Below are 13070 nucleotides of genomic sequence, written 5' to 3' on the forward strand. Positions count from 1 at the left end.
GACTAGAAAGAAATCAAATTAGTATGCTCTGCTGAATGTACAACATCAGTGTTCATGCAAGACAATGTGCTAAGATTCTGAGAGAAAAATTTGGCATAAGAGGAATCAAGTGTAGTGTGCAACAGAGACAACTGCACTGGTTTGATCAGGAATGCATAAATAAGGATAACTGCATAAAGAATTGCCAGCTGCTTGAAGTGGACGGAACATGTGGAAGACGGAGGCCCAGGAAAACATATGATGAAGTAGTGAAGGCTGATCTCAAGATGCTGAACCTCACTGAGAGGAGATGACAGAAGATGGAGATGATGAGTAATTCACTGTGCTCAAGTAGACCAGTCAACCATAGCAAAAATAATGTCCTAAAAGTATTCCAGTTATGCTTGTAATCCATTCTGCACCATCATGCATTTCTAAAATCTCATTCCCCTAACACCCAACCTTCTATCACTTCTCTATCTATGGTGCTACCAGGCATCCTCCTTCACCCCGAAAGAGTTTTTCACCAACAAATTCCGATATAATTGTAATGTATATGAAACGTATTTTTAGAATATCTCATAAAAGATAACCATTTTTCAGAAAATTACGAGGAAACAACATTAGGAAAAAGCTCACTTATGTAGTTATGCCTGTTTTTATTGGTAATATAACTGTCAACAAACAAGAAAATTTGATTCAACACAAGGTCTCCCATTAAATGTGGAAATTTGGTTTAGATCAAATCTTAGTGATGATTAAACAATACCCTGTATAACACTCTCAAGTAATTGGAGGTGAGTTTTTCCTATATAATTAACGTCATTTCCGCTGCGTCAGCCCCCTCCCCTATCACTAAATCTGTAAACAGTGAAGTTGTAGTTTTACAATTTCGGTACGTTGTTAATACTAACTAATCAACTCCTGTAATTAACATAAGAAACTATTTATTAATTAGAACAAAATACAGAAATCTTGTAAGAAATGTTTGCTCAATCTCTCTACATCTCTCATTATTTCATCTTATATGTGTAATTATGTATCATTGATAGGTTTCTCATTTATATAAATCTCTCGCATATATTTACTTTTCTACTCCATCTGTACCATTCCTACATCTGACTTGACCCTTTTCTCCCTTTCTCTTAATTTTTTAATTCTCTTATATCTGCTTTCTTTTAATCTTAGACCATAGCTGGTTCTATGATAAAAAAAAAAATTCCAGTTTTTAAAATCTAAATAAAAACCTGTTAATTTGTGTTCCAAACAAGCTAAATAACGACTAAAATATTTGGGCATAACTACAGATTTCTGCCCCGCGCCGACTTTGGATGATCATAACTTTCAGAAAAATGGATATTTTTTAATGAAATTTTCTACGAATATGTGTTATGTAGATTGCGAATATACAAAATTTTGAAAAAAAAATGTAATAGGTGTAAAAAACAACATGTAAACGAATATGAAAAAAAAAAAATGCGCGCTGGCGAGCGGAGGGTAGGGGAGAGAGAGGACTCGGAAAATTCACTTGCCCAAGGTGCCATGCAGTGGGACTGAACCCGGGTTGGGATCGTATGAATTGTCCTGGTCCTCCCCCGTTCCCTAGCAAGTGTCTTCAACTATAGCCTCGGGCCGACCAATGCGTCCTGGAGGCCGAAGGTGGCATTTCAGAAGAAAAATTATCTATGTTATAAACGAAGATGAAAACAAAAATTTGCGTACAATATTTTTTCGATTCTGCAGAAACAGTTGCAGCGTATGTGTTTGTAAGCCATTCAAGAACACACACAAAACTGTTACTTTCACTGCAACATGTAAATTTCATTTGTGGTGGGGAGGAACAGGACATTTCACACGATCCGATTTTTTCCCTCAAGAAAACGGATATTCTTCCCAACCACATTGTTCCGGGTTCAGTCCCACTGCATGGCACCTTGGGCAAGTGAATTTTCCGAGTCCTCTCTCCCCACCCCCGTTCGCCAGCGCGCATTTTTGTTTTCAAAATTGGTTTACTACATGTTGTTTTACACCTATTACACAATTTTTTTCTTGGGTCAAACACTGGAGGTTGGAAAATTCACCGGAGTCCACTTCAGTTCCTCTTAACTTTCAAGAAAATGGATATCTTTTAATGAAATTCTATACAAATTTACTTCGGACTATGTTGATTCCGAGGACATAAGAATTTTGGAGATTATTTTTGAAAACCGTTCCCCACTCGCAGGTGTTTCTGAACAAGTCGTCCATATTTCTTTCAATTACTCCGTTTTGTGCATCCGTAGATTTTTACGCCCCCCCCCCACATGTATATATGTAATTAAAAACAGTTCAAACGGGGAATTATTCCATTCAGTACCATGTTTATTATAGAGATTATGTAGCAAATACTTTACACTTCTATATTTAACTGTATGTGTATATTCTTTATCTTTGCTTCTGGTGTCTTCTGCCTTTCTATTTGAAACGTTTACCTGGGAATTTACTTAAAGTGAACAATAAGTCGTCTTAATAACATATTTCTGTGTACCAGACCTTTAGCTGTTATTTTTAGCATAACAGTTTTCTGGTGAGGGCTTCATTGCCTGTTTGTTGCTTCAGTAGAAATCTACGGATGCACAAAACGGAGAAAATGAAACAAATATGGACGACTTGTTCCGAAACACCCCCGAGTGGGGAACGGTTCTCAAAAATAACCCCCAATTGTCCCCCCCCCCAATTCCCATGTCCTCGGAATCTACATAGTCTGAGGTATATTTGTAGAGAATTCCATTAAAAAATATCCATTTTCTTGAAACTTAAGGCGAATTGAAATGGACTCCGGTAATTTTCCGAAATTCCCCACCCCAACCCCTCTTAAAACACTTTCTCCCAAACATTTTGTATATTGGGAATCTACATGATATGACATATTCGTAGAAAATTTTATTTAAAAATATCCATTTTTCTGAAAATTATCATCCAAAGTTGGGGTTGGGGTGCAGAAATCTGGGCACTATCATGCTATTAGCTGTCAGAAGTGAAGTATCTGTCTGTCTGTCTGCCTGTTGCTGGCCTGTCGATTCTTTGGCTACTGACAGCTAATACCATGACTGGCCGGAGCGAGCTATATGTCTGTCTGTCTGTCTGTCTCTCTCTCTCTATCTATCTATCTATTACTCGAAGGTTCGCGCGTCCGCGCTAGCTAGTCGTGAGTGGTCGATGCTATTATTTTTAAACTTCAAACTTCATTTGTTTTCTATTTTGATAAATTCTCTCTGTTGAAAATTATATTTTTATATTTTAAATAATTTGCAATTTCAGGAAATATGTTTTTATATTAAATTTGTGTTTTCTACTCACGACTAGCCCTGCACGGACGCGCGAACTTTCGAGTAATAGATAGATAGAGAGAGAGAGAGACAGACAGACATATAGCACGCTCCGGCCAGTCATGGTATTAGCTGTCAGGAGCCAAAGAATCGACAGGCCAGCAACAGGCATGCAGGCAGACAGACAGATACTTCACTAGCAGTGAGCACTTTCACTTCTGACAGCTAAAAGCATGATAGTACCGAAATCTGTAGTTACTTGATGAAAGTAAAGAATACATACAGCCAGTGTTTAAGATTAAGGTTAGGGATTTTGTTAGGCGGAAAACGGGTGGTGTACTATTCTTTACGTTCGCCAAATATTTTACTAAATTCTTCATAATTAATGGGTTTTTTTTTTTTTAGTGAATATATTTTATTTATAGATAATTCTTTTCTCTCTGCTATTTGTATAACCTTTCAATGTTGCAGGTTGTCATCAGACATGTTAAAGAGAAAGCCACTGCTGTAATCAAGTTGCTCCCTATATTTTTTTTAAGAATCAAAAGGTGTCCACTTTTAAATGATACATGTGCAGGTGAGTTAATACTACTACAGCTTTGTTAAGCTATACGCAAACGAACTAGTGGAGACGAGAATACATTTACCAAAGGTTTATTACTTTACGTACATCAGGGCTTAAGTCGTCAGTTATTTCTGTTTAGTTCACTCAGACTTGTTTCACCCTCACTGTTGACATTCTTCTGTTTTCCTTCTCCTTCCTGAAGTCCTTTTGTTTTCCTGCTGACCAACTTCCTAGCTAGCCCGCAACGAAATTTCTGTCTACAGTTCGTTTGTCACAAATTCTGCCCTACATAGCCCCCCCCCCCCACGATCTGTGGACTGTCATCAGAAACGGGAAGGTGTTTTAATTGCCCTGCCCCAACGTGTGGTTACTCGATTCTTTAGTAACTGTTCCTTGTCAAGAGTTGGTGTGATTTGTCTAGGACGGCCCCTGTTTGGTAGTTGGGCTACCTGAACAGGGCTGTCAATATCGAGATGGGCCAGTTTTAATCTATTGATGGAGACTGTGTCTTGTCGTCCACCAATTAAGAGTTGGAATGTTTTATCTCCCAGATGTATGACTTCATATGGACCGTCGTAGGGTGACTGGAGGGTTTTTGTTGTGTGTCACGTCGAACGAACACAAAGTTAGCTGTGCAGAGGTCATTTGGTATGGATGATCTGGGCCCATGCTGTTTCTCAGTTGAGCGAGGTACTTTTTGACATCTGGGTCTCACTTCGTATTCGGAAGGAACTCTCCTGGCACTGTAAGGGGAGCACCGTAAAACCATTTCTGTGGAGGAGGTGTTGAGATTTTCTTTTGGGGCAGTGTGGATTCCCAGCATCACCCATGGGAGTTGGTCAATCCAATTTGGCCCATTAAGTCTGGTTATCAGTGATTCCTTCAGGCAGCAGTGAAATCTCTCCACTAATCCGTTGGCCTGTGGGTGGTTGTGTGGTTCATTGTGATTCCGAAAAGGTCACACATGTCATTCCACAGCTTTGAGGTGAATTGTAGACCCCGATTGGATGAGATGCTATCTGGGACACCAAAGTGGGCGACCCAGTTTGCAATGAAAGCTTGGCTGACTTCTTGTTTCTGTGCTGTGGAGAGGGATAGCTTCAGGCCAATGGGTGTAGCGGTCCACCAAGTTCAGTAGATACGAGCAACCCTGTGAAGGTGGTTGGGGGCTGACAAAGTCGATGTTAACAATGGCTGAATCAGGCCTGAGGTGATTGATAGTTGCCGAGGGTTGCTTTGGTGTGTTGATGGATCTTGGCTTGTTGACAGGGGTTGTAGGACCTAGTTCAGTCCCCAATTTGCTTGGCCATACCGTGCCAGATAAATTTGCTTGACAGTAGCCACTGTGTGGCTTTAGTGCCTGGGTGGGAAAGTCCGTGAATGATGTCGAAAACTTTCTTGCAACAGTGGCTTCCCAGTGGATACATCACACTGTAGGGTTGTGCTGTTAGAGCCAAAGTGTAGATCTTGCAAAGAAAGTGATGTGATAGCAGTGTGGTAGGCTCTGATCTCATCATCTGTCTGTTGGGTTGCAGCCATAGCTTCGTAATCCAAGCCTTCCGTTATTGGTGCTAGGTGTGAGAGCAGGTAGGAGCACAAGAGAGTGCATTGGCAACTGGGTTGCCCTTGCTGGCTATATGTTGGCTGTCTGTGGTGTACTCAGAAATTGCCAATAGCTGTCATTGTTGGCATGCAGACCATGGCTCTGAGAGCTTGGTCATAGAAAAGGTGAGTGGTTTGCGATCCGTGAATACTGTAAGTGTGTGGCCTGCAAGGAAATATTGAAAGCGGCAGACACCTAGATGGACAGCCAGTAGTTCCCTGTCAAAAGCAAATTATTTCTGTTCGGCTGAAGAAGGCAAGCGGTTGCCACTGACTGTTGATGTATTGTTCCAAAACGCCACTAATAGCGTTTTTCAGCCCAAAGGGTGTACATAGGAATTTGTACAGACCGAAAGGAGTGATCATAGTGATTTTTGGTACATTGTCATCTTGTACTGGTATTTGGTGGTATCCCTAGATGAGGTCAACTTTGGAGAAAACCAAGCACCTGGCTAGCTGGGCTGAAAAATCTATGTTTGGAAAGGGGTAGTGGTCAGGTGTCATATCCTTGTTGAGACGGTGGTAATCTTCACTGGATCGATAACCTCCGTTGGATTTGGGGCCCACATGCAGAGGTGATGACCAGGGATTGCTTGATTGGCGAACTATACCCAATACCTCCATATTGTCGAACTCGGTCTTTGCAATTGCAAGTTTGTCTGGTGATAGACAACATGCGCGGATGTGCACTGGGGGGGCCAGTGGTGGAGATGTGGTGTCACCCCATGGGAGGCTGTAGACTTGGAGAATGTTGGAGTGGTGAGATTGGGTGACTTACAAGAAGATCCGAGAATTCATTCTTGGTCTGAGATGGTTGCTATGCGGTGGGTGGCATGTGCAGATGTTGCAAGAGGTATGAAAGCATGTGTTGGTGTCAAGGAGTTGTCTTCCCTGCAAATCTACCAGTAGCAAGTGTGCTCAAAGAAAGTCTGCACCGATTATGGGCTGATGGACATTGGCGATGGTGAATGCTCATGTGTATTTTCATGAGCCAATGTTGAAGGAAAGGGTGCAATGACCGTATGCCTCAATTGTGAACCTGTTGGCAGCTGTTAAAGGTTGGCTCTGCTTTCTGTGATGGAGGTCCCTTGCCGAAGCCGTGATCACACTGACTTCTGCTCCTGTGTCGATGAGGAGCCTGCATCCAGAGCTATGATCGTGGACATAGAGGAGCATTTGGTCATGTCTGCTGGCCACCAGCGTGTTCAACGGTGGCCGGCTCTGGAGTTTCCCTGGGTCACTGGTGAAGGGGTCCTGAAGCTACATGGTTGTTTGCACTTTGTCGCCTTTTTTCCAAACTTTGCATGGTAGAAGTACAGGTCATCATGCTTAATCCTACCCTGTCTCGGGGCCAACCCTATAACGTTGACCAGGACACCACTGGATTGAAAATGCCTGTCAGCTGCCTTTGCTAATTGCTGCAGGTCCTTGATTTCGGTCTGAGTTATGAGGGTCTAGACCTAGGGTGGCAGCTTGCGGAGGAATATTTCTTTAAACAAAAAGGAAGGTGACTTATCGGAGTGGGGACTAATGCCAACATCCTGTCCATCAGTTCTGAAGGCTTAGAATCACCTAATTCCTCCTCCAGTATCTTGGCTGCTGCTTCTTTCACTGCGTCGGAATGTATCCACTGGCCTATCTTTCAATATGACGTATTTTTTCGTTGGTGGGGGATGGGTTAAAATGTCCAGCACCCTTGTTGTCGTGTCTTCGTCTAATGCTGCCACATGCGAGTACTTTGTTTGGTCAGCTGTTACTTTGTTTATATTGAATTGAGCCTCTGCCTGCGCGAACCACAGTTCAGCCCCCTTAGGCCAGAACTGTGGTAGCCTCAGTGTTGTTTTGTTGCTAGCCATGTTTGTTTCGGTAGTGGGAGCTGTTGTTCTATCGTCGGGGTTACCAGTTATAGCATTGTTAAGCTATATGCAAACAAACTAGTGGAGACAAGAATACATTTACCAAAGGTTTATTATTTTACATACATCAGGGCTTAAGTCATCAAATATTTCTGCTTAGTTCACTCAGATTCGTTTTACACTTGCTGTTGTCCTTTTGTTTTCCTGCTGACCAACTTCCTTACTAGCCCGCAGCAAAGTTTCTGTCTATGGCTCGTCTGTCACGAATCCTGCCCTACACTACTTCCACACATTTACACACTTATTTACAACAATCACTAATTTCAGTTTTTAAATAATTATTTCACTAAAAACATTTTCCAAATTCAATGAATATTTAAAGATCAGTTTCTTTGGTAGCCAGTGAATATTTTTTTATTGAAGATATACTGAAGTCATTTGGTTTTGCTGAGGTATTCTTTTTTTAAGGATATAACTTCCATTTGTTAAAAGTTTATTATTTTTAAAATTTGTTATATTAATATATTTGTCTGCATGTGTTTACTTTATGTGTATTTCAGTGTTAAGTATACCTGTCATGTATTTGTGTACATCATTAATATATAAGTGCATGTGTCTGTCTCCAAAACTCCAAAGTTGAGTAACATTTTCATGCTTGGATTTATAAACTACAATAAGAATAACACTGAACAATAACAATAACAAAAATATGTAATATGCTAACAAATAGAAAAATTAAAACAAAACACGCGAGTGAAATGAATCTCGTGGTGTGAAGAATCAACACAGTAAAAATATATGAAATGAAAAATATGTAAAAATACTAACACACAGAAAAATTAAAACAAAACATGTGGGTGAAAAGAATTTTGTGGTGTGAAGAATCAACACAGAAGAACATGCAGCACATACACGGGTGAAGTAAAATACAACACAGCGTGTGGTTGTCATGGTAACAAGCTGTTAATGCCTCGCTGTCTGTTGATTGGCTAAAATTACCCAAATTTCCCAACTTTAATTCCAAATAACATCAGATTCTTTAATTTACAAGATAAAGTAATTGGTTGATCATATTCAAAATTGACACCAAATAAGACACCAAAATTGAAAGCGATCGGAGCAAAATTAAAAGGGCTCATTTTGTGAATGAAACCAACTAGATCCACCAGTGCAAAATGTAGTTTCCATGGGAGATATAATTGAAATTATGGCGATATTTCATTTTAAGTTTCAGACTCACTATCTTAGTTAATTTTCATGAAAAATTTTTATTCAATCAGAAAACAGGATTTGAAGACATGTCAACTGTAAACACTCCTGTGTACATGTGTGCTTGTTCTGTTTGATGTGTCGATGTGGAAGAGGAAGCTAATGGGTGTATGTCTGTGTGAGTGCGTGTGTGCTGTTTTATTTTTATGTATTTGTGTGTGGAGGAAGCTACTGGGTGTACGTGTGTGCAAGCATGTTCTGTTTTTATGTATTTATGTGTGTGGAATATAGATATAACAAAAACAATAAAGAAGGTAAGAACAAATATGCAAGGCTTTTCTCAAGTTTAAAATGCAATATTGTTTTTGTTATATCTACTTTCCACACACATAAATACATTTAAACAACACACATACACGTACACCCGTTAGCTTCCTCTTCCACTTTCATTTGTCAAACAGAACAAGCACACACACATGTACACGAGTGTTTACAGTTGATAAGACAATATGTGCACACGGAAAAGGACGAAGATTCTTTGACGACTCTGAGATTCAAAATGAAGCATTTCTGAAATTATTTGATAATGTTCCTTATTGAATACTACTGGTCTTCAAAAACCAATAAGAGAATATCTATAAGGTTTATATATATATAAATATGTATAACAATATAAAGGATTCCAGGGAGAATCAGGTACTTACATGGTATGCACCAAGTTGGGTAAATATAACCTGTTGGCACCACCTTTGGTTGGATCTAAATACTGTGAGACATTTAGGCTGTGCATACAGAGAAAATCCACCTCTACGAGTATCTAACACCTAGGGGCTGTTCCAAATCACATGTATATATTACATGGTGTTTAGTATACTCTGGGAAGTCCGATGGGTCGTGAATCCATTTGGTGTATTATAGGCAAAGAAAAAATAACAGACGATGGATAAATGTCAGTTCATCACGGCTGTTTCTTATGCATTTTTTATTTGCTGAGTGAGTACATTACATCATATTAAAAAAAACTTTTCATCAAATGATCCATATAATTTCATAATCCTTTCTACTATAGGTGCAAGACCTGAAATTTGGGGGAGGGGGATAGTTGATTACATCAACCTCCAGTACTCAGCTTGTACGTAATTTATCGACCCTGAAAGGCATAGGCAACCTCAGCAGAATTTGAATTCAGAATGTAGCAGCAGACGAAATACTGCTAAGCATTTTGCCTGGTGTGCTAATGATTCTGCCAGCTTGCTGCTTTCATATAATTTCATAATAATAGAACAATCCCTCTGTGCAGTGAGAACGCATCTGGCCTTCAATGGAAGAAAAACAGAATCATTAAAGGGATGAAACTGTATTAGGAATTTAGTTAGTGGGTGGGGTGAGAAGAGATTTATGGCTACCAACCTAGCCAGCAGCTGGTCAGGATGTAAGTTGGAGAAAATTAGGTGATTCATCAACGAGTAAAGATGTGTAGGTAATCAAACCTTTTCCCTCCATAACCAACATCTGGTTTATCCTATATTCTGAACGATATCTCTCTACCCACTATCTTTGAACCCTAATCTTTAACAAAGGTATGTTGCCCTTATATCAGTACTTAATTGCCTCTGTTTCTGTTGTTTCAACTTCGCTTCTAGCTATTCATCTCTCTAACACCAGGGTGATAAAACAAATAACAGTAAAACACATAAAAAAATACATACATTATTACTTTTTTACCATCTATAAGAAAGATTGAAATGAAATGTCCACTGTTGAATCCATACATTTTAAGTATCCTCTATATCATTTACTTCTCTTTTATTTCAGAATATCAGATGGCATTGGATATTTAAAGAAATTTTTACATCAGATACATCTTCAATATTTATCATCTTTTAGACTAAACAGAGCAGAAATAATCCTGTTTATATAAATCTATGGTCTGGCAGAAGAACTTACCTGCAGCATTTCCAATATTTTCTTTAAGCTGAAATTAATAACAACATTTCCCTTCTCTCTCAGGATTATGTATAAGATGATTTTTCTAACTTGAATTACAAAGATGTTTGCAGTATCTTCTGGTATTGATGAAAATACATCAAAAGGAATATGTTTTTAAATACAAACTATAAAAAAAAAATGAGAAAGAAGTCAATATATTGAGGTGAGAGAATGAAATTATGGAAAAGGTAAAGTGTGAAACTGATGAGTCTAGCAGGGTTGATTTTTCAGAAAAGATGCCAAAAGAGATAGGACAGCCATCATACCATGGTGGTATATTCTTCCTAAATCATCACTTAACAGCTCATAGAAGCATTCCTACTGGAGAGAAACCATATCACTGTGGTATCTGTGGTAAATCATTCTCTGAAAACAGTCATTTAACTAACCACAAACATATTCACACAGGACAGAAAGCACATCACTGTGATGTCTGTAGCAAATCATTTTATCGAAATGATGAATTAATTACTCATATACGTATTCACACAGGTGAGAGACCATATCAGTGTGATATCTGTGGTAAATCATTTACTGTAAAATGTGTCTTAACTAAACACAAACTTATTCATACTGGAGAAAGACCTTATCACTGTGATATTTGTGGCAAGTCATTCTCTCTGAAAGGTAACCGAGATACCCATAAACGTATTCATACAGGAGAGAAGCCGTATCGCTGTGACATCTGTGGTAAATCCTTTTCTGAAAATGGTGATATAACTCTGCACAAGCGTATTCATACAGGAGAGAAACCATATCAGTGTGATATCTGTGGTAAATCATTCTCTAGAGGAAGTACCTTAATTGCTCACAAACGTATTCATACAGGAGAGAAACCATATCACTGTGATATTTGTGGTAAATCATTCTCTCAGTGTGGTGTCTTAACCAGCCACAAACGTATTCATACAGGAGAGAAACCATATTTATGTGATATCTGTGATAAATCATTCTCTGAAAAAAGTCACTTAACTAGCCACAAACGTATTCATACAGGAGAGAAACCATATCTGTGTGATATCTGTGGTGAATCGTTCTCTGGAGGAAGTACCTTAATTACTCACAAACGTATTCATACAGGAGAGAAACCCTATGAATGTAATATCTGTGGTAAATCATTCACTGAAAGAAGTCACTTAACAAAACATAAACGTATTCATACTGGAGAAAAACCATATCAGTGTGATGTCTGTGGTAAATCATTCTCTGGAAGTAGTGATTTAACTAGACACAAAAGTATTCATACAGGGGAGAAGCCATATCATTGTGATATCTGCAGTAAATCATTCTCTCAAAGTAGTGTTTTAATTAAGCACAAACGTATTCATACAGGAGAAAAACCATATCACTGTGATGTCTGTGGTAAATCGTTCTCTCAAAAGAGTCACTTAACTAAACATGTTTGTATTCATACAGTGCCAGAAGCCGTGCTATAAAATATGTTGTAACTGAAGATGTATTCACTCTGGAAAGAAAACATTTCAGTGTGGTAACAACATCTCAACATTATATTTTCTGTCACCACATATCTCTACATCAGTAAGATAAATTACAATTGCAATATTTTTGATAAAAATATTTTTTAAAAGCTTAATTACATCCCAATAGTTTTAAGTTCCATAATCATTATTTTATTATCAATCATTGCCTCCTTAGGGTAGAAAATGCCATTACATTTGTACAAACAAATCCCTCCAAATTAACTGTCTTTGAATGTACTTTTAATAATATTTATCAATACCAATGTGCTTTATTGGTATTGATTCTGCTTTGTTCTGATAGTAACAACTTCAGCAATATTAAGCTTTATCAGCCCTAAGACAACAACAGTGACATGGAGACATTTAGCTCATGAGCAAATGCTTGCAGTTCCTTGGTTTTATGAGATATACAGAGGTCTGGCAGAAGAACTTACCTGCAGCAATTCCATGGTCTTAGGAGATATACAAATGTCCAAGATGAACTCACCTGAGGAAGTTCCATGTTATTGGGAGACATACAAAGGTGTGTGAGAGGAATGTAACTGAGGTAGTTCCATGGTCTTTGAGAGGAACTCAACTAGGGCAGTTCCATGGCCTTACAAGACATACAGCAGTTTTGGATAGAGATTAACTTAGGGCAGTGGCATGGTCTTAGGAGACATACAGAGTTCTTGGAGAGAAACTCACCTAGGGCAGTTGTATGGGATTAGGAGGCAACAGTCTTCAGAAATGAACTCTGCTGGACCAGCTCCATAGTCATAGAAGGTATACAAAGGTTTGGAGAGGAAATCAACTAGGATACATGCAGAGATTTTTGACTTAGGAGATTTCGAGTGATCTTGGAGATGGACTCAGCTGGGACAGTTCTATGGTCTTTGAAGACATATAGAGCTCTTTGAGAGAAACTAACCTGGGCAGTTCAGGGTTCTTAGGAAATATATAGAGGCCTAGGAGATGAACTTTCCTGGAGCAGTTCCATTATCTTAGAGACATAGAACAATCTTTGAGAGGAACTCATGGATTTAGGAGATGTACAAATGTCCAGAAGAAGAAATGAACTGAGACAGTTCCATGATCTTAT

The 13070-nt window shown here is 38.8% G+C and overlaps 1 protein-coding gene across 3 annotated transcripts; it reads left to right on the top strand.

Moving 5' to 3' along the window:
• The first annotated feature begins 475 nt into the window (after positions 1-475).
• LOC106871807 (uncharacterized) lies at positions 476-12102 on the top strand. Of its 3 annotated transcripts, none has more exons than XM_089356683.1 (3): positions 476-776; positions 3759-3864; positions 10335-12102. In XM_089356683.1, exon 3 carries the CDS (start codon positions 10688-10690, stop codon positions 11942-11944), a length of 1257 nt encoding a protein of 418 aa, XP_089212809.1. In that variant the 5' UTR covers positions 476-776; positions 3759-3864; positions 10335-10687; the 3' UTR covers positions 11945-12102. The 3 variants fall into 3 exon arrangements, with proteins under 3 accessions (XP_089212809.1, XP_052826137.2, XP_089212811.1); XM_052970177.2 differs by lacking the exon at positions 476-776 and adding an exon at positions 818-956; XM_089356685.1 differs by lacking the exon at positions 476-776 and adding an exon at positions 818-874.
• The last annotated feature ends 968 nt before the right edge of the window (positions 12103-13070 follow it).

The sequence above is a fragment of the Octopus bimaculoides genome, chromosome 8 (genome assembly GCF_046866305.1).
Source record: "Octopus bimaculoides isolate indiv1 chromosome 8, ASM4686630v1, whole genome shotgun sequence".
Taxonomy (NCBI): domain Eukaryota; kingdom Metazoa; phylum Mollusca; class Cephalopoda; order Octopoda; family Octopodidae; genus Octopus; species Octopus bimaculoides.